The following is a 20,243-nucleotide window of genomic DNA, read 5'->3' on the forward strand; positions in this document are numbered from 1 at the left end:
TAGAAGCTGTGCCATGTCGCTTTAAACGATTTTTCCACTTAGGAGATTGCTGCTCTTCTATCGTGAGCAACAGAGTACTAGCCGAAGTTTCACAGGAATTCATTGTGGAAGTTTCGATTCCGGTTTTCTCATTGAGCGATAGAAAAACCGAATGGAGCAGGCGAAAAAGAATTTGACTTGTTTCCGCCAGAAGATGATTCCAGTGTCGTACTTTTTTTTTTTTTTTTTAAGTCACCGCCTTGCGTTGTATTATCTGTTGAGCGCAGCGTAAGTTCAAATCATACGTGAACCGAACCACATACTAAATTTCGTCTGTATAGACCGTATGCGCCGATGTGCCAAAACATTATCACCACCTGTTTAATAGCGTGATGTTCCACTTTTCAAACACAATACAACAGAGATCGTGCTTGGCATGGATACAAGTGCTCCACAGGATTCCAGAAGTATGTGGGACTAGATGTCAAGCGTTTCCCGCAAATTACGGGATGGTGGTTTACGGGCACGCAGTTGGCGCCCGATGTGTATTCCAATGGGTACAGATCAGGCACATCTGCTGGCCAAGTCATCAATGTGGGTTCACTATAATGCCCCTTAAACTACTGTAGCACGATTCTAACCTTGCAACACGGACAGTTATCGTCCTGGAAGATGTCTTCTGGATAGTGGGAGACTCCAAGCATGAAGCGATGCAGGTGGTCCTCAATAATGTTCACGTAGTTAACTGCTGTCGCCATGTCTTCAGTATCACCGCAGACCCCACGGGAGCCCAACGAAATGTACCTCATAGCTTAATTCTGCCCCCACCGGCATCTGTGGCACAGTGTGTCATGTCCCTAGGTTAGTTAGGTTTAAATAGTTCTAAGTTCTAGGGGACTGATGACCTCAGAAGTTAAGTCGCATAGTGCTCAGAGCCATTTTACACAATGGGGATCCAACGACCTCTACATTTTGTGACCAGGCGTGGTCGTCCAATATCATACGGCATACTCGTTATTTCACCATCCTTCATCCACTTTCCATAGGTGTTCCAACAGGCGACCAGCTTATCCGTTTCAGAGATTCTCGTTTCCAGTCTCACCGCCACAACAATGTGCCCTTTGTCAAAACCACTTATATCCGTGGATTTCCGCATTTGTGGTCTCTTCCGCTTACATTCTTTCTTACTGCGCAACGTATGCGCAACACCACCGGGAGGCATTCAACCTCCGCGGGCTTAGCCGAGCGGTCAGGGGCGCTGCAGTCATGGATTGTGCGGCTGGTCGCGGCGGAGGTTCGAGTCCTCTCTCGGGCATGGGTGTGTGTGTGGTTGTCCTTAGGATAGTTTAGGTTAATTAGTGTGTAAGCTTAGGGACTGATGGCCTTAGCAGCTAAGTCCCATAATATTTCACATACATTTGAACATTTCTCGCGGTGGGCAGTCGTCATGTTTTAGCTCATCGGTGTATGTCGTGTATTTCCTGATGCCGCTGCAAGTCAGCAAGCATCGAATGCTGTGTGTCGTGTAGGCGCAGATGCATGTAAGTCAAATACAGCCTTTATCTTTATGACTCAACATTATCACGACATTATAGATAAACAAAGCTGTTGCGCTATGGCTCTGAGCACTATAAGACTTAACTTCTGAGGTCATCAGTCCCCTTTTGCGCTATACCGCGCATAAGAGAACAGGTGCGAGTACCTAATCTAGGTGAAGTTGCAACTTATAAACTCAACGAATACCGCATGATATCTCTCTTGGAAACGCACCATTTTACGCTTTACAAGACCGTAACATTGCTGTTGTTGTATAGTAGAAACAGACGATGAAAACTGAATTTGTACTCTGATCCTTATCGCAAGAAATTGAGGGTTTGAGGTATGTAACGCTACAATTAAACTGTCCATCCAAAGACGATAGCTGAAGCTCTTTACTGAAAAAAATTCCCTCCCTCCCTCCCTCCCCCCCCCCCCTCCCCCCCCCCCCCTCACAATCACACATACTTACACTTCTTTGTTTTTATTTGTTGTCTCGGCACACTGATTGCGTTAACACTTACTTTTAGGACAAACCAGGACAAAACTGTTTTCGAGCTTTGTGGTAGGTAGGTACTGAAACCTAAAGTTCGTATTGATGATACCTCGCGTTCTACATCAAGGGACAGTGATAGCTCGCACGATTGTAAACACACATCAGGCTGCACGAGTGCTAGCAAGAGCTACTGATCTCTCCTCACGGGATTTCAGAATGTACGAGCAGATGGTTTATGGAAAGAAATGAAATCTTTCAGATCTGTTTTCTCCATTGATCAGTGTCAGCTTAATTCAGAGATTTAAAAAAAATGGATAGGGTCCACGGGCACGTGACAGCATCTTCGCAGCTGGACACCACCTCGAAACGCGCCCCCTCATCTAAATTAGAGACAGCGAGAGGAAGAAAACGTTTCTCACACCTTCCTTATCAGTAAAGAAATGATACTGGCGTCCGGTAAGCAAAACCTCTCCTAGAAGACTTGAAGTCTAGATTTTAATACTTACATTTTCTTAGAATGTATTATTGCGTCGAAAAACAAGAGTATTCAACGTGGCTGAGGGGAAGAAAACAAAACACAGGAAAGGCGTAACAGGCTGCGAACGAGGCGCCTCGTAAATTTGGGAATGTTTTGTTTCCGTTTAATGTTATTGACACTGTGTCAATACATACGCAGGAGGTACTGAAAGTAAACAAAACAAGGAAATGTGGGATTCGAGAATGATGATTACTACTGCACCAACAACATTTACGTGTCGTGTAAGAATTAACTTCATTTTAAAAACCATAATAATGGGTAAGGTCAGGGGAAGACTTCAATAGGTACCATCCCGTCATTTGACTGAGATGATTTTAAAAACCCAAAAAAATCCTCAGGCGAGATGACTGGCTCAGCAAAAAGACGGTGGCATTTTCTAGCAACTTGAAACTGTGTGTCCGACCGAGATTCCAACTCGAAACTTTGCACACTCCGATTTTTATTCGTATGATAGTTCATTTTGTATTATCAAGTTTAATTATTGGTTTCTGTTTTCTTATTATGTTTAGTTAAGCTTAAAAATAATAATGCTTTTTCTTTATTTTGAGTAGTTTTAGGAGTGATGGAATTTTTAAAAAATGAAGCAACTCATGTAACTAAAATTATTGATGACATTGTGTACACTGAAACGCATTTAAGACTAGACAACGGTTTTAATAAATAAAGCAATAAATAATAGAAATAATACCATCACAAAGTAAGAGATTCATTCTCACAACTCTGTATCCTCTCTACACAAAAAGCTATCGTACTTCCCAATGCCTTTTACATCTACATCTGTAATATACTGGTCGCTAAAGTGATCGCCAGAGGCTACTTTTTATTCCACTGTGTCCACTTTTCTTTCTGTTTAGTTCACGAGTGGACTATGTGACGAATGACTGTATCCCTTTGGGCGACCTTTTATTGTGTCATTTTGCCTGTACGTATCTGCGCGGTAGAAAAGTAAGGGAGCAGACTTCGTTTTGTTACTAGGCTACCGGGAAATTGCAGTTTGTATAGAAAAGTGATTGCTAGCAAAACTATTGTCCAACCAATACTGGAATACTATTAAACCGTGTGGGTTGCATGTTAGGTCGGACTAACAGGGTACATGCAGCGTATACGAAGAGAAGCGGAACGAATGGCCACAGGCGTAGAGTGAAACAGAATTTCTGAAAAATCGTAATTGGTAGACGGGCGAAGAGTGGCGTCTCTGGAAAATCCCGCTTAAAAAATTCCTAGGGTGAAAACTGCAGATATACTTAAGTACCGTATCGTTACTTAAATATCGTGAAGTAAAATTGGAGTAATAATACACTCCTGGAAATGGAAAAAAGAACACATTGACACCGGTGTGTCAGACCCACCATACTTGCTCCGGACACTGCGAGAGGGCTGTACAAGCAATGATCACACGCACGGCACAGCGGACACACCAGGAATCGCGTTGTTGGCCGACGAATGGCGCTAGCTGCGCAGTATTTGTGCACCGCCGCCGTCAGTGTCAGCCAGTTTGCCGTGGCATACGGAGCTCCATCGCAGTCTTTAACACTGGTAGCATGCCGCGACAGCGTGGACGTGAACCGTATGTGCAGTTGACGGACTTTGAGCGAGGGCGTGTAGTGGGCATGCGGGAGGCTGGGTGGACGTACCGCCGAATTGCTCAACACGTGGGGCGTGAGGTCTCCACAGTACATCGATGTTGTCGCCAGTGGTCGGCGGAAGGTGCACGTGCCCGTCGACCTGGGACCTGACCGCAGCGACGCACGGATGCACGCCAAGACCGTAGGATCCTACGCAGTGCCGTAGGGGACCGCACCGCCACTTCCCAGCAAATTAGGGACACTGTTGCTCCTGGGGTATCGGCAAGGACCATTCGCAACCGTCTCCATGAAGCTGGGCTACGGTCCCGCACACCGTTAGGCCGTCTTCCGCTCACGCCCCAACATCGTGCAGCCCGCCTCCAGTGGTGTCGCGACAGGCGTGAATGGAGGGACGAATGGAGACGTGTCGTCTTCAGCGATGAGAGTCGCTTCTGCCTTGGTGCCAATGATGGTCGTATGCGTGTTTGGCGCCGTGCAGGTGAGCGCCACAATGAGGACTGCATACGACCGAGGCACACAGGGCCGACACCCGGCATCATGGTGTGGGGAGCGATCTACTACACTGGCCGTACACCTCTGGTGATCGTCGAGGGGACACTGAATAGTGCACGGTACATCCAAACCGTCATCGAACCCATCGTTTTACCATTCCTAGACCGGCAAGGGAACTTGCTGTTCCAACAGGACAATGCACGTCCGCATGTATTCCGTGCCACCCAACGTGCTCTAGAAGGTGTAAGTCAACTACCCTGGCCAGCAAGATCTCCGGATCTGTCCCCAATTGAGCATGTTTGGGACTGGATGAAGCGTCGTCTCACGCGGTCTGCACGTCCAGCACGGACGCTGGTCCAACTGAGGCGCCAGGTGGAAATGGCATGGCAAGCCGTTCCACAGGACTACATCCAGCATCTCTACGATCGTCTCCATGTGAGAATAGCAGCCTGCATTGCTGCGAAAGGTGGATATACACTGTACTAGTGCCGACATTGTGCATGCTCTGTTGCCTGTGTCTATGTGCCTGTGGTTCTGTCAGTGTGGTCATGTGATGTATCTGACCCCAGGAATGTGTCAATAAAGTTTCCCGTTCCTGGGACAATGAATTCACGGTGTTCTTATTTCAATTTCCAGGAGTGTAGTTAGCTCAAAGGCGTAAAAGCTATTGCTGTTTTAACGCTCCATCCGTGAATGGAAATGTAGAAACTATTAATGTATGGTAGACTAATAACTACGCCCTGCCATGCGGTTTATAATGATAGGCAGTGTGTAGGCGCAGTCAACGCATATATAGAGGCATCTGGGAATGCGCTAACGTGCGCCACCCACTGTACGACCCGCCTTCTCTGTGTCTGCAGCTGATACATCTCATGTTGACACACGCGTGTTAACCTTCATTACTCCAATTCAGCTCCCAGCTCGCCATCGCAGACTTTGCTTATGCTACGCGAGCTAGTCTTGGATTTTCCCTCTGTGAACACGTCTCGGCGTGAACAACATACGTGCCTCAAAGCGAGACTGTGGAGCCCCTGAAAGTGAAAGGAAGTAATGTGGCAGCCAAAGCGCTGACAGACGAGTGACATCAGTCGAAGTAATCTATTAACCCTGTGTCGTTTTAAGCCTGCAGAAGACGCGTACGTAATGCCTAAGCGGTGATGTTGGCACGCACCGCTGCTGTGTGAATTTCGGTGTTTCTTTCTGTATTTGTAATTCGAGTGGTTATCAGTTTCCTGTGGTTATGATTCCCATAATTAGCTAGTGGAATTATCATGCTTCGAATGTACAAGCTACGGTGAGTTTCAGAGAAAATAAACACCAAACGCAACGGTAATGAAGTTTTTACGGAGATCATCATTGCATAATTCGTTTTAATACACAGATATTAGCGCTTGTGAGTGTTGTATGTCGTATGTACCTGTTTAATGCCTACAGATGATGAGTTAGTGGTAAATATGTTACATTTTTATTGCTGAATATGACAAGAGCACATGAAAGATGAACGTAGCCTTTTCGTTCCCAAAGCACCGAATAAGCCACCACTTGAACTGCATACTACGGATGAATTGCTGTCCACAATGTATATTTCCATAGATATAAGACCTCGCATCTGGTATACAATATTGCGCCCTTCGACAAGGATGTGGATCATTGATGTTTACCCATTGCTCTGAGGATGGCGTCATGTTGACAAATGGAAGGATGTGACATAATTTGATTGTGATATTGCTTGATAATGCTCAAGGGGCGAAATTAGCTAACCGCTAATGAAGTGACGTGTTTATTTGAAATAAAACGCAGCCTCAGCCCGGAAAAGGCTTGTTACAAAAAATTTGTTGCAGTTGCGGATCAAAGCAGAAAGGAAACCAGGTGCAAGAATTGTAAGCTCCCACCTGTCCTGTTTTGGCTCAAACACAGTCAATGGCAATATTTTTCTCTGACCGTTGTCCATCTCTAATGATTAACGATCATCCTTCAGCGGAATCTACTACTCGTGTCTTGAAACTAGTCTTGAATATTACATTGGCAGTTAAGAAATCACAACTAACGCGCAAATACTTTTGGCAAGTTCCATAGTGACTGGTGTGTGGAAAGAGGGGAAACGGAGATCTTATATATATATTTTTCCCCGCAATCCACCGCACGGTGAATGACGGAGGTTATCACGAACCATTGCTGTTCATTTACTTTCCTATTCCACCCGCAGATACAGCTAGGGAAAAAAACTGTTTAAAAACCTCCGTGCGTGCCCTAATCTTCGTGCTCCTTACGCGAAGTGTATATTGGCGGCACTAGAATCGATCTGCATTCGGCCTGAAATGCCGGTTCTCTAAATTTCCGCAATAGTACCCCCAAAAAGAGCGTCATCTTCCCCCCCCCCCCCCCCCCCCCCCCAGGAATCCCCATTTAAGTTCACGAGGCGTTTCCGTAATACTTGAGTGCCGATCGAACCTACTTGTAACCAGGAGGACAACTGCTTATTTTATGTTGTCTTCACTTTACTATCTCGCCGAAATTATCCGTCTACCTGTAAAACTGTCGCTGTTGGAGGAGGGGGTTTCCATAGTCCAGGTTGCTAACACGTGCATGTGCGGTTGTGCCCGACTCGGAGGGAGCCGGTTTGAAGCCTGGTGGCTGCAGAAATTTTCACCGCCAGGGTGTGACCGGCAAGGAGAGAAATTGTGAAGGCGTCAAGTTCCAGATCATCCGGTGGCATTGTCGACTGGGGAACCCGAGCGGGAGGTTCAGTCGCCTGATCAAAACGGGATTTCTTCCTCCTCGCACAATGGCACATTTCCAGGCAGTATCCAAACTTGTGTATTTATTATATCCTTTGACAGCAGGCAACAGTTGGTTGGAAGGTTGGTAGGTAGGTAGGTTGATTTGAGGGAGGAGACTAAACAGCGAGGTCATTGATCCCATCGGATTAGGGAAGGGTAGGGAAGGAAGTCGACCGTTCCCTCTCAAAGGAACCATCCCGACAATTGTCTGAAGTGATTTAGGGAAACTACAGAAAACCTAAATCAGGATGGCCGGACGCAGGTTTGAACCGTCGTCCTCCCGAATGCGAGTCCAGTGTGATCTCCACTGCGCCACCTTGCTTGGTAGGCGACTGAAATGTGCGCGGGTCTGTATAGTTTGTTATGTTTGTATTGTATGATGTTAGTAGGGAGAGGGTGTAACCCGCTGTCAGGAAAATGGAAAATGGCTCTGAGCACTATGCGACTTAACATCTGTGGTCATCAGTCGCCTAGAACTTAGAGCTAATTAAACCTAACTAACCTAAGGACATCACACACATCCATGCCCGAGGCAGGATTCGAACCTGCGACCGTAGCAGTCACGCGGTTCCGGACTGAGCGCCTAGAACCGCGAGACCACCGCGGCCGGCAACCCGCTGTCAGTATGTACGTATGTAGCCTACTCGTCTCGAATACCACTACGTTAAGCGGTAAAAAAAAAAAAAAAATATCTGCACTCGCGTTACCCTGTATGAGCACTCATCTGGTACCAGTACGACACAGATGCACCTTGTCACAAATGGTGTTCCATTTCCAGTAGGCGCTTGCCCAACGCTCCTTGGGGTCAACTTTAAAATGTTTGGGAGGAGAGGGTTAAGAGGGTGGGTGCATGTACCTCGAATAGAGAAGCACCATTCTCCGCCAATCGGAGATTCCTTCGGGACGCGTTTCCGTGGGTAAGGTGCTGGAGCGGCCATTGTATTACCAAGCAACACTGTTGTCGAGTGAATGGACACAGTGACATAATAGGACGTGAGGCAGAAGAAGCGTGTTACCGTGCTGCCACTTCTCAGCAGCTGTATATTGCATTTGATACTGACCGTAATATAACAAATAATGCAAAAAAATATTTTTCCTGAACGATATAAGAAACTGCGGACTAGTGGACAGGCGTCGAGTAGTAAGTTGGTCTTATCGCATGTCTCTCTATATTTACATTCGTCAACTAGCCGCAGTATATTGATTTAAGAAGCGTAAATTAATAAACCGTGAAGGACATTTAGCAGGAGAAAGGAGGAAGAGAGTTACGAAAAGAAAGTCTTAAGATAGACTGGAAGAAAATGAGCAGTGAATCTGGATGGATATTTACAATTGTCGACGTAATGTATCATTCAATATTTGGGATACTTCGTGATAAATAGCTCACTGGAGCTGAAGCTTTGAAATGCAGTGTGAAGTCCCACACGGCCGGACGTGCTTCGCCGAAATCTCTTCATGTTGACTGTTCCGTCTTCTGTAAGCATTTATGTGAATCATTTCGTTTTAATGTTTGATACAATACATAATTTTCAAAACGAAGCTTCCTACTTGTCTGAAACAGAAAGTTTATAGTTAGTGTGCAGTACCGGACAAACAAGTAAATGCATCAGGGAACAGTGTGAAGTGTAAGAAGTAGTTATGATTCTCAAGAAAGTGGATGTAGCCAGGCAAATAGATGGTAGATGAACTCGGGAAGATTTTTGCTGTATCGGAAAATACCGAGAAGACGAACTAATGTAGCGAGGGGGTGGGGAGGGGGGGGGGGCGATTTTTGGCAGTAAGTGACGGAAGGCAACAGTTAAGAGCAGTATAGCAGCGAAGCACTGAATACGATAATGTGTAGAGAAGTATACTCAAGATCTTTATTTAGAAGTGGATGTCAGTTGGAGGATGACGATGTTGATCTTGATCATGATCATGGTGGTGGTAATGTATTTAGCGACTGACTGATGGAGTAGAAGGGTTAGTGAAAACGTAAATGAAGTAAGTATTATTGTGCACAATGGCTCTGAGCACTATGGGACTTAACAGCTGAGGTCATCAGTCCCCTAGAACGTAGAACTACTTAAACCTAACTAACTTAAGGACGTCACACACATCCATGCCCGAGGCAGGATTCGAAACTGCGACCGTAGCGGTCGTGCGGTTCCAGACTGTAGCGCCTAGAACAGCTCGGCCACTCCGGCCAGCTGTGCACAATGTCTTATAAAGTGACACCGTAGTGTTATCGATAGGGGTTCGTTGTGACGACACTTACGAGATAAAACGTTACCTGCTGACACAAATATTTAAAAAAGAAACTGATAAAAGATAAATAAATAAATGAACATATTCATTGTGCAAATAGTAACAAACTCACTACAACTCTCATTATTGGTTTGTTTCATCTAAACCTTAAAATGGAAAGTGAGCAAAGACGCTCAATAAGAAAAGAAGCTAACGTGGGGATTGAGGTGCTGGACACTGTACGTGAGGAACGAATTTAAAACACTCGAGCTCTTAACCAGTTTTACGTTTTCTGTTGGTTTCCTAAATCGATTTAGGTGAATACCGTAATTTTATGCGAGTGGTTGTATTGTTAAGATACTGCGCTCGACAGCGATTTAAGTAGAATTACAGAAACAGATTTAGTATTCCGTGCTTTACCTAAATCAATAAGGTAAATACTCGTGCTGTTGCTCTGAAAAGGAAACTGCCGATTTCCCTCTCCATCCTCCCTCAATGAGCTTGTCCTCTGCCTTTTATGACCTCGTCATCGACAGGATGTTAAACTTTAAACTACTTTACTTCACTGTGGTTTCTTAAACGATGTCACAGCGGATTTCCGTCCCCCATGTCTGTCCTTCTGACAGGGGAACCTCCCCATCGCACCCCCCCCCCCCCCCTCAGATTTAGTTATAAGTTGGCATAGTGGATAGGCCTTGAAAAACTGAACACAGATCAATCGAGAAAACAGGAAGAAGTTGTGTGGAACTACGAAAAAAATAAGCAAAATATACAAACTGAGTAGTCCATGCGCAATATTGGCAACATTAAGGAGAATGTGAGCTCAGGAGCGCCGTGGTCCCGTGGTTAGCTGCGGAACAAGAGGTCCTTTGTTCAAATCTTCCCTCGAGTGAAAAGTTTAATTTTTTATTTTCAGACAATTATTATCTGTCCGTCCGTCCGATGCGATCACTTTTTTGGGAGTGATTATCACATCCACAAGAAAAACTAAATCGGGCAAGGTAGAAGATTCTTTTTACCCATTCGCCAAGTGTACAAGTTAGGTGGGTCGACAACATATTCCTGTCATGTGACGAACATGCCGTCACCAGTGTCGTATAGAATATATCAGACGTGTTTTCCTGTGGAGGAATCAGTTGACCTATGACCTTAAGATCAAATGTTTTCGGTTCCCATTGGAGAGGCACGTCCTTTCGTCTACTAATCGCACGGTTTTGTGGTGCGGTCGCAAAACTCAGACACTAAACTTATTGCAGTGAACAGAGACATCAATGAACGAACGGACAGATCATAACTTTGCGAAAATAAAGAAAACTTTCACTAAAGGGAAGACTTGAGCCAAGGACCTTTCGTTTCGCAGCTGTTCACGCTAACCACAGGATCACGGGCTCATGAGCTCACACTATCCTAGATGTTACCTATCTTGCACATGGACTACTCAGTTTGTGTATTTTGCTTATTTTTTCATAGTTCCACACAACTTCTTCCTGTTTTCTCGATTGATCTGTGTTCAGTTCTTCAAGGCCTATCCACTGTGCCAACTTATAAGTAAAGCTGAGAGGGGTGCGATGGGGAGGTTCCCTTGTGAGTAACTCCTCCGTCTGAATTGTCGTCGATGTCGGTGAGATGTTAGCTCTAGTTTCGCTTCCGCATTTCCTTCTCTAACAAACTGTAAACTTCGCCCACCAAAATCCCTGATAGTTAACTGGGAAATAAACCCGATCACGCACCAAACGAATTGTTCAAGCACTTTGGGACAGTCCAGGCTGATTTGAAAATCTTAGGCGGCTGTGTACCGTTGCCAAGGTGGTCTAGCGTTTAGAGCACTACATTCCGATCCGTGAGGTCCCAGTTTCAATCCCGGACAGGAGCAGAGATTTTTCTCGTTACAGCCATTCCAAGACGAACCCAGTCCACTCAGTCTGCTGTCAAAATGAGTACAGAGGATCTTCCCCAGGAGTAAACGCCCAGGGCGAACTGCCCCGGCGAACAAAAGGCTATACTGTACCTGCAATCAGGCTTGCGCCACAGAATTTGGCTTACCTTTACCTTACCGAGCGTAAAGCAGAGCAGAACAGAGCCTGGTGGGGGCACTGGATAGCTGTCGTCACAGCTGCAGAGCCAATAGGGTGAGCCGCTCGCCCGACGGCCGGCGCTCAAGCCAGCCGCCACCCTACAACGTCTGTCGCCTCTTCCTGCCAGCACTCTCACCAAATCGGTCGTCTGCCGTTGTGTTGACCTCTGCAGGAAGCCACATCGACAAAATTCCACTTCACCTGGGTAGTCGTAGGAAGCGGAAAGAACCTTTTCTCAAGGTAAGCGTAACTTATTTAACTGTTCTAATCATTATTTCTTTGAAATCTGTTGATCGTAGCGGTACGGAAATACGGGCGAATCTTTCTTTGGTTGAATTCGTGCGTATATGACGGGAAGGGAAAACTCCAGTCAATAACCTTCTGTTTCCCAACCCTGTAACGCCTTACTCTCATCCTTCGTCGCGCCAACAACCGCGTCAGCTGTCGGATGGTGCATTGCTTCGAACCTGTCTATGATAACGTGTATTGAGGTTTTACGTCCCAAAAGTTTCTGCTGTAGGATGAAGTTTTGTACAGTTTCACCCCAGAGAAAGATTTGATCAGCTACCAGAGATACTGGGTTTGCGGGGACGGTCTTGAGACTTTCGATGTTTTTATTTGTACATAATGTGCACGTCGACCATTTTATTGCATATATATGTAATCCTTCTTACGTCGGAAGTAAATGAAGCGTTCCGCATTTTCTGTGAGTGTTTGTAAAGTATTTATATACCTAAAACCACTGTAGAGTCTCTTCTGATATTTACTATGAGTTTCCAAACACTATGACAGTTAAGGGTTATGTAAATAGTTGCAACAAGAGCCTTGCAATAAAGTCTCTTAAACATCTTTTTTTCATTTTCTGTTACTGTTGATACTCCCACAACACCAAAGTCGTTGTAGATGCAACAATTCTTTCTCATTTGACGGTAGTAAGAATGTGAACAGTCCGTTGGCTTTCGATGACAGTTCTAGTACTTTCACGTATTGATAATTGGAAATTATGTCAAACGTAAATTCAGATGGTCAGTCTGAAAGTTTGTTTGAAACAATGCTGATCCTAGGAATGAGTCCTGCTTTTTAGTTCTGTGCCAACTACCCATGTGGCTGACTGGTCTACCGTGCCCAATTTGGTTCAAATGGCTCTGAGCACTATGGGACTTAACATCTGAGGTCATCAGTCCCCTAGAACTTAGAACTACTTAAACCTAACTAACCTAAGGACATCACACACACCCATGCCCGAGGCAGGATTCGAACCGGCGACCGTAGCGGTCGCATGGTTCCAGACTGAAGCGGCGCATAGAACCGCTTGGTCACAGCGGCCGGCCGTGCCCAATTTCTTCGATGTGTACATTCATGGGACATTTTCGGATGCAATCACTGCAGCTGTTCTATACCGACTTCAAAAAGTACGGTATCCATGTTGTCCCCACGCTAAGACCATTGCGGAGCAGGAGTACCGCATTGTCAGAAGGAAATACAGCTTAGGGACTTCCTACAGGCACACTTCTGCTGCGGTCCGGGTGACAGATACAGCTCAGTGTGGGAATGAAAAAGCGCGCCAACTGGAAACGTACTCGAAAGTTAATTTACGCAGGAGAGTACGATTCTTGTGGGCAAACGTATAAATTGTACACAGATACACCCTGGGATTCTGGCGGTATATGGTCCAGAGGCACTGCCGCGTCAGGACGTAGTGAAATGGTGCCAGCAATCTGACCTCGGCCGCACAGACGTGGGCGATGCTGATCAGGAAGGACGGCCACAGGCAACAATGTCCACTGAGTCGAGTAACTGATTCGCAGCAAATCGTAGATTTTCCGATGGTCACACAGTGTTTCTCGATCAGCTCCGTGACCAAGCAGCGGATTTCTATCGTCGAGGAATTGAATGATGGGTAGAACGTTCCGACCGTTGTATACGGACACTTGGTGGCCATGTTGAAAAAATAGTATAATGTGTCTGTGCCACTATGGAATGCAGCCTTCAATAAAAGTTAATTGGCCTGCCACAATAAGATGTAACTTACTTTTTGATGTTCCCTTGTAAAAACTGTCATTAGCATGCAGCATTTCGCCGACGTCGGTGTCATTAGAGATTGAGAATATCGCAGTTTTAGTAGGACGTGGAAGGAAATCGACCTTGAGATTTTTGAAGAAACCGTCCCTGTTATTCATCCTCATCTTTTTCAATGCAAATTTGTGATCGATGTCTAGCGATCTCGTCCTCCAAAGGACGTCAAATACCAATCCACCTTCCTTCGGGAAATCTAAGTTCGAGTGACCAGAGGGAAATTTGAACGCTACTCGTTCAAAATTCGTGTGTACAGTTAACTACTGTCACATTACTGATAAATGACAGCCGGCCGTTGTGGCCGAGCGGTTCTAGGCGCTTCAGTCCGGAACCGCGCTGCTGCTACGGTCGCAGATTCGAATCCTGCCTCGGGCATGGATGTGTGTGATGTACTTAGGCTAGTTAGGATTAAGCAGTTGTAAATCTAGGGGAGTTCCATAGTGCTTAAGCCATTTTTTTGATAAATGATAAGTAAATGAAATATCCATCTTTGATCTTCGTGCGATTTCCACCAGCTAAATGTTAACAAAAGCATTGCAGCTCTTAACGCGTGTTCCTTTCACCTAAACCTCACAATGGGAAATGCACAAAGACCCTCGACTGGAAAGACGCTGGCGTAGGGATTCAGACGCTGGACATATATTCCTTCTAAATGTCTGTCCTGCCTCTTCACTTTACGCTTCTTAAGTCAATATACTGTAACCAGTTTACACATGCACAACTACAGGTAGGTACGGTAAGATACATCTCTACTCGCCCAGAGCTTCCTACGTAAAGTAAGGGAGGAGTGTTACGATTTAACGTTCCATCGACGAGGAGATCATGAGAGACGGAGCTGTCAAATGATGTGTAACAAACCGGCGGTGTTCTTTTCAAGGGAACCATCCCAGCATTTGTTGCAAGTGATTTCGGGATACCACCGAAAACCTATCTCTACGAGTATCTAGCGGGGATGTGAACTGCCGCCACCTCGTACATTGTTATGTATTGTAGTATTAGTCTCTTCCTACATTAATCGACACCCTGCAACATTGTCTCGAAAAAACTAATCTTTGGGACCGACAGAGCCAACGACGAGCGACGACCTCATAATTAACACTAATCTATAATGAACTGTAAAAATTTGGAACTTAAAGCGTTTAGGCGAAAGTCTGGTGGTGACACGGTCATTCGTAGCGCGTGGCATGTATCGCCATATGTAACGGTCACGGTGGGATCTTGATGTTCGGCCAAATTGGCGTGTCGATGCTAAACGCGAACGGCCCCTTGTTCATCGGCAGAAGTAAATTGAGTTATCAGCGAGGTCGCGCCTTGGAGAAGGTAGCGGGGCGATCGCAAATTGGCCGCAGTGCAGACCTTGCCGTACACCTGAGCAGGCTAATGGTCGGGAATTCTCTCTCATACTACGTAAGTCTGCTCACACTCACAACCTTCTGGGAATTCTCCTTGCAGTTTTACTCTGTTCGTTACTACCTTAGTTCTCTCGACTGCGTAAATTGCTGACGAGTGGAAACACAGTGCTTAGGCATCATCCGTCCCTGAATATTATTTCTAGATAGCGAACATTTAGCTGCGTGCAGCCAACCACTTTCAGTTCTTCAAAATATTGTAACTACTTGTCTCGAAACTTTCACAATAGCTACTGAAGACGTGTTTAAGATAAGACGGACAGATAAATTAATTGCCGGCCGGAATGGCCGTGCGGTTCTAGGCGCCTCAGTCAGGAGCCGAGTGACCGCTACGGTCGCAGTTTCCAATCCTGCCTCGGGCATGGATGTGTGTGATGTCCTTAGGTTAGTTAGGTTTAATTAGTACTAAGTTCCAGGCGACTTGTGACCTCAGAAGTTAAGTCGCATAGTGCTCAGAGCCATTTGAACGATTTGATAAATTGATTTCATTAGTACTAGTAGTTGCATAGCTTTCACATAACTTTTTTAAGTAATTTCTTCCCATCCTTACCTGTGTTTCTTCTCGGGAACCGTTACAGCGAAAAATTGCTAATTTTCATGACAGCCAAGACCTGATTTCTACAGTTTTACTTCTGGAGCTTTACAATCACAACATATTTCGCGGTCGAAACGTAGCGCCTTTGTAAACGGAGTTCAGTATGGTAAGGACTGTGCAAATGTTAAGAGCCAGTGTCACCCATCTAGCAGTGGTAAGTTAGTGCAGTGTTCCAAATGGAAAACAGCGCGTAACCTCTGCGTGTGGAACCTATCGATAAAGTAACAATTAACTGTAGAATCACTTGGGATTATGCCAGGAGCTATGTACAAGTAAATAACTCGTTCATTATGCGTGTTCATGGTAGTGATACAGAAACCGAAAAAGAGCTAGAATAATTTCCTACGAGCAAATTAACTATTTTGTATTTAGTACTCAGTCATCCTACCTACACAACATATCATTAATCAAAACCAATATACGATTTAAAAGGCGCCTTGTGTGTGTGTGTGTGTGTGTGTGTGTGTGTGTGTGTGTGTGTGTGTGTGTGTGTGTGTTTTGTCGTTAGCGTAAGATAGTGTAAGTTAGATGAAGTAGTATGTAAGCTTAGGGACCGATGACCTCAGCAGTTTGGTCCCATAAGACCTTACCATAAATTTGCAAAATTTAAAAGTAGAATAGACACAAAAAATACAACGCACATAGAAATACAAAAAAAAACTGTCTCCACAGCTGACATTGTAACTGTAAACATTTGCAGTTTCTGATTACGTTTACTAAATTGAGTGGCGTATTGAGAGTACAAAAACAGCAACCGGCTAAGTTCAGACACTACGGTCTATTTCTATAATCTGATGTATATGTGTACACAACAGAAACTTAAAACTATTTCCATTTCGAAGTTTTATTTAAACCTGGCCACGAGTCAATTGGAGAGGGGCAGTCAACCCCGTCTGGCCATCCAGGTACAGGTTTTCCGTGATTTCCCTCTGTCGCGCCGGCCGCGGTGGTCTCGCGGTTCTAGGCGCGCAGTCCGGAACCGTGCGACTGCTACGGTTGCAGGTTCGAATCCTGCCTCGGACATGGATGTGTGTGATGTCCTTAGGTTAGTTAGGTTTAAGTAGTTCTAAGTTCTAGGGGACTAATGACCACAGCTGTTGAGTCCCATAGTGCTCAGAGCCATTTGAACCATTTGAACCCTCTGTCGCTTAAAGCGAATGCGAAAACATTTCTTTTGAAAGGACGTAGCGATTTCATTCCTTATCCTTCCCCAAACGATGTAATTCTCCATCTCTAATGGCCTCGTCATCGACCCGACGTTAATCCCTGTTCCTCCATTTTCCTTCCTTTTGGGTGTAGGGTGCGTTGCATTGCACCAGCTTTTTAAATGACTTACCGAGATAGTCACAGGATGCCACATGCTTATATGCGGACTTTGGAACTTGCCATTTTTCACATTACTGAATTATTGCCAGGTGTTAAAAAGCGACAAGTGGCAGAAAATAATCCTAAGTCCGACCGAGGACTGAAGCCCGGATCCTGAGATTCGTAAATTGACACTAGGTACATAGTTTTCGTATAAGGGTTCAGCATATCACCAACAAATTATACTCCCGATTTCTTCAACTGTCGGATTATTTCTTTCCTACAATCTTCTCATATGAATGATTCATATCTCCAACAAAACTGTCACTTGGAGGACTGTTCGCAACACACATTCTGTTCAGATGAGCTGGGGAAACGGCTGTGATTGAAGATAATTCGTGTGAGATTTGTTAAAAGACGTCAGTATGGTGTGTCTCTCATCTGACTACAATCTAACACAGTTTCACGGAACACAAGACATCATAATTCTGTTTTTACTGACATATTTCTAGTTGGAAATGTTTCCAAACATTTTAATTTCCGTCCACAGGGCTGTACCGCCCACTTTCTGCAGACCGTGTGCACTCGACAAAACAAAACGGTTCGCATGTGTTGATAAGCACGGGTACCTTTGCTTGTTTACAGCGGGCACCAGTGGGAAAGCAACTCACACTGGCAACGGCGGTAGCGCCACGTGTAACACACTTTTAGCAGTCTCTTCGTTCCCTGTTTATTGTAAGGATTTTATTTATAAATCTTTTGATTTTCTTTGATTGCTTATAAGTATCGCTTACTGTTTTATGAACACACTATAATTTTTTCTATCTGTTTGGAGTGCGGAGATGGTTCGCCCTCGAGTGTGCAAGTAAGAGCAGAACTGTATAGTTACGTGGTAGCCGCATGGCAGCGTTTGAAGATATGGATTGCCCTGGAACTAATTAAGGTTCGCGTCCCATCTACTCCATAAATTTTTTATATTTTATGTTGAAAGCGTAACACGAATATAGGCAAGATAAGCCGATCATGATAACACACTGCGCTAGAGACGGGTATATTACACAGTTATTTACTGCCAGGATGTCTCAGCACATGCAGGCCCCGAGAAACAGCGTCGTGCCACTCCTCCAGTATGATGGTTTCACTACGCTGTCCCAGTGAAGTGGTAGAGTTCCAACAGGACCTCTTACTGGTTGACAGGAGACGAATCGTTCAGCACTGTTATCACAACAGGCTAACGTTGACCTGATTGACTGGCCTGTTAGTGTGCCGGACTTGAATCGCACTCAAAATTTGTGGGCTAAAACGAAGCGACACATCTACTTACGAAGGCCGGCACAGACACCCAGACCTAGTGCTAGATGCGTGGGATAATCTCATGGAGGATGAGACATATTTCCAGAGGCAGACCGCCTCCATGCCTCATCGTATGAGGCATGTAATTAATGCGAATTGTGGGTGGGCCTCATGCTAGCCTCATCCATGATGTGAAACATTCCTCGCCTCGCATCACTCCAGTTTATATTACAGTATTTGAAACAAATGTATGTTTGTTTTAATTGGAAATCTACACTACTGGCCATTAAAATTGCTACACCACGAAGATGACGTGCTACAGACGCGAAATTTAACAGACAGGAAGAACATGCTGTGATACGCAAATGATTAGCTTTTCAGAGCATTTGCACAAGACTGGCGCAGGTGGTGACACCTACAACGTGCTGACATGAGGAAAGTTACCAACCGATTTCTCACACAGAAACAGCAGTTGACCGGCGTTGCCTGGTGAAACGTTGTTGTGATGCCTCGTGTGAGGAGGAGAAATACGTACCAACACGTTTCCGACGTTGATAAAGGTCTGATTGTAGGCTATCACGATTGCAGTTTATCGTATCGCGACATTGCTGCTCGCGTTGGTTGAGATCCTATGACTGTTAGCAGAATATGGAATCGGTGGGTTCAGGAGGGTAATACGGAACGCCGTGCTGGATCCCAACGGCCTCGTATCACTAGAAGTCGAGATGACAGGCATCTTATCCGCTTGGCTGTAACGGATCGTGCAGCCACGTCTCGATCCCTGAGTCAACAGATGGGGACGTTTGCAAGACAACAACCATCTACACGAACAGTTCGACGACGTTTGCAGCAACATGGACTATCAGCTCGGAGACGATGGCTGCGGTTACCCATGACGTTGCATCACAGACAGGAGCGTGTACTCAACGACGAACTTGGGTGCACGAATGGCAATACGTCATTTTTTTTGGATGAATACAAATTCTGTTTACAGCATCATAATGGTCGCATCCGTGGTTGGTGACATCGCGGTGAACGCACATTGCAAGCGTGTATTCGTCATCGCCATACTGGCGTATCACCCGGCGTGATGGTATGGGGTCCCATTGGTTACACGTATCGGTCACCTCTTGTTCGCATTGACGGCACTTTGAACAGTGGACGTTACATTCCAGATGTGTTACGACCCGTGGCTCTACCCTTCATTCGATCCCTGCGAAACCCTACATTTCAGCAGGATAATGCCCGACCGCATGTTGCAGGTCCTGTACGGGCCTTTCCGGATACAGAAAATGTTCGACTGCTGCACTGGCCAGCGCATTCTCCAGATCTCTCACCAATTGAAAACGTCTGGTCAATGGTGGCCGAGCAACTGGCTCATCACAATACGCCAGTCACTAGTCTTGATGAACTGTGGTATCGTGTTGAAGGTGCATGTGCAGCTGCACCTGTACACGCCACCCAAGCTCTGTTTGACTCAATGCCCAGGAGTATCAAGGCCGTTATTACGGCCAGAGGTGGTTGTTCTGCGTACTGATTTCTCAGGATCTATGCACCGAAATTACGTGAAAATGTAATCACATGTCAGTTCTAGTATAATATATTTGTCCAATGAATACCCGTTTATCATCTGCATTTCTTCTTGGTGTAGCAATTTTAATGGCGAGTAACGCATGTGAAATCATTGCACTTTACATGTTATTTATTCGTGCTACTTAATATATACATGGTGCCAATAATAGAACTCTATGAAATAAAATCATCATCATTCCTGAAGGGTTTGCGTTAGGACGTTCAAACTGCACGGTTGACCGCAGAGCAATATGGGAATTAGTATGCTCTGTATGGTTTGGTTTA

The 20,243-nt window shown here is 45.3% G+C and overlaps 1 protein-coding gene across 4 annotated transcripts in view; it reads left to right on the forward strand.

The window, feature by feature from the left end:
- Positions 1 to 20,243, forward strand: part of LOC126299288 (sulfate transporter-like) — a 417,662-nt gene that overhangs the window by 128,437 nt on the left and 268,982 nt on the right. Inside the window, exon 1 of one of the 4 annotated variants that reach the window (XM_049991079.1) lies at positions 5,584 to 5,921. The exons of 1 other annotated variant lie outside the window; for it this stretch is intronic. In XM_049991079.1, coding sequence (XP_049847036.1) covers positions 5,899 to 5,921 — 23 coding nt within the window. In that variant the 5' untranslated portion in view covers positions 5,584 to 5,898. Of the gene's footprint in view, positions 1 to 5,583; positions 5,922 to 11,858; positions 11,949 to 15,131; positions 15,192 to 20,243 lie in introns of those variants that run through there. 2 more of the 4 variants (XM_049991082.1, XM_049991083.1) reach the window with 2 other exon arrangements.

This window comes from Schistocerca gregaria, chromosome X (assembly GCF_023897955.1).
Source record: "Schistocerca gregaria isolate iqSchGreg1 chromosome X, iqSchGreg1.2, whole genome shotgun sequence".
NCBI classification, from domain to species: domain Eukaryota; kingdom Metazoa; phylum Arthropoda; class Insecta; order Orthoptera; family Acrididae; genus Schistocerca; species Schistocerca gregaria.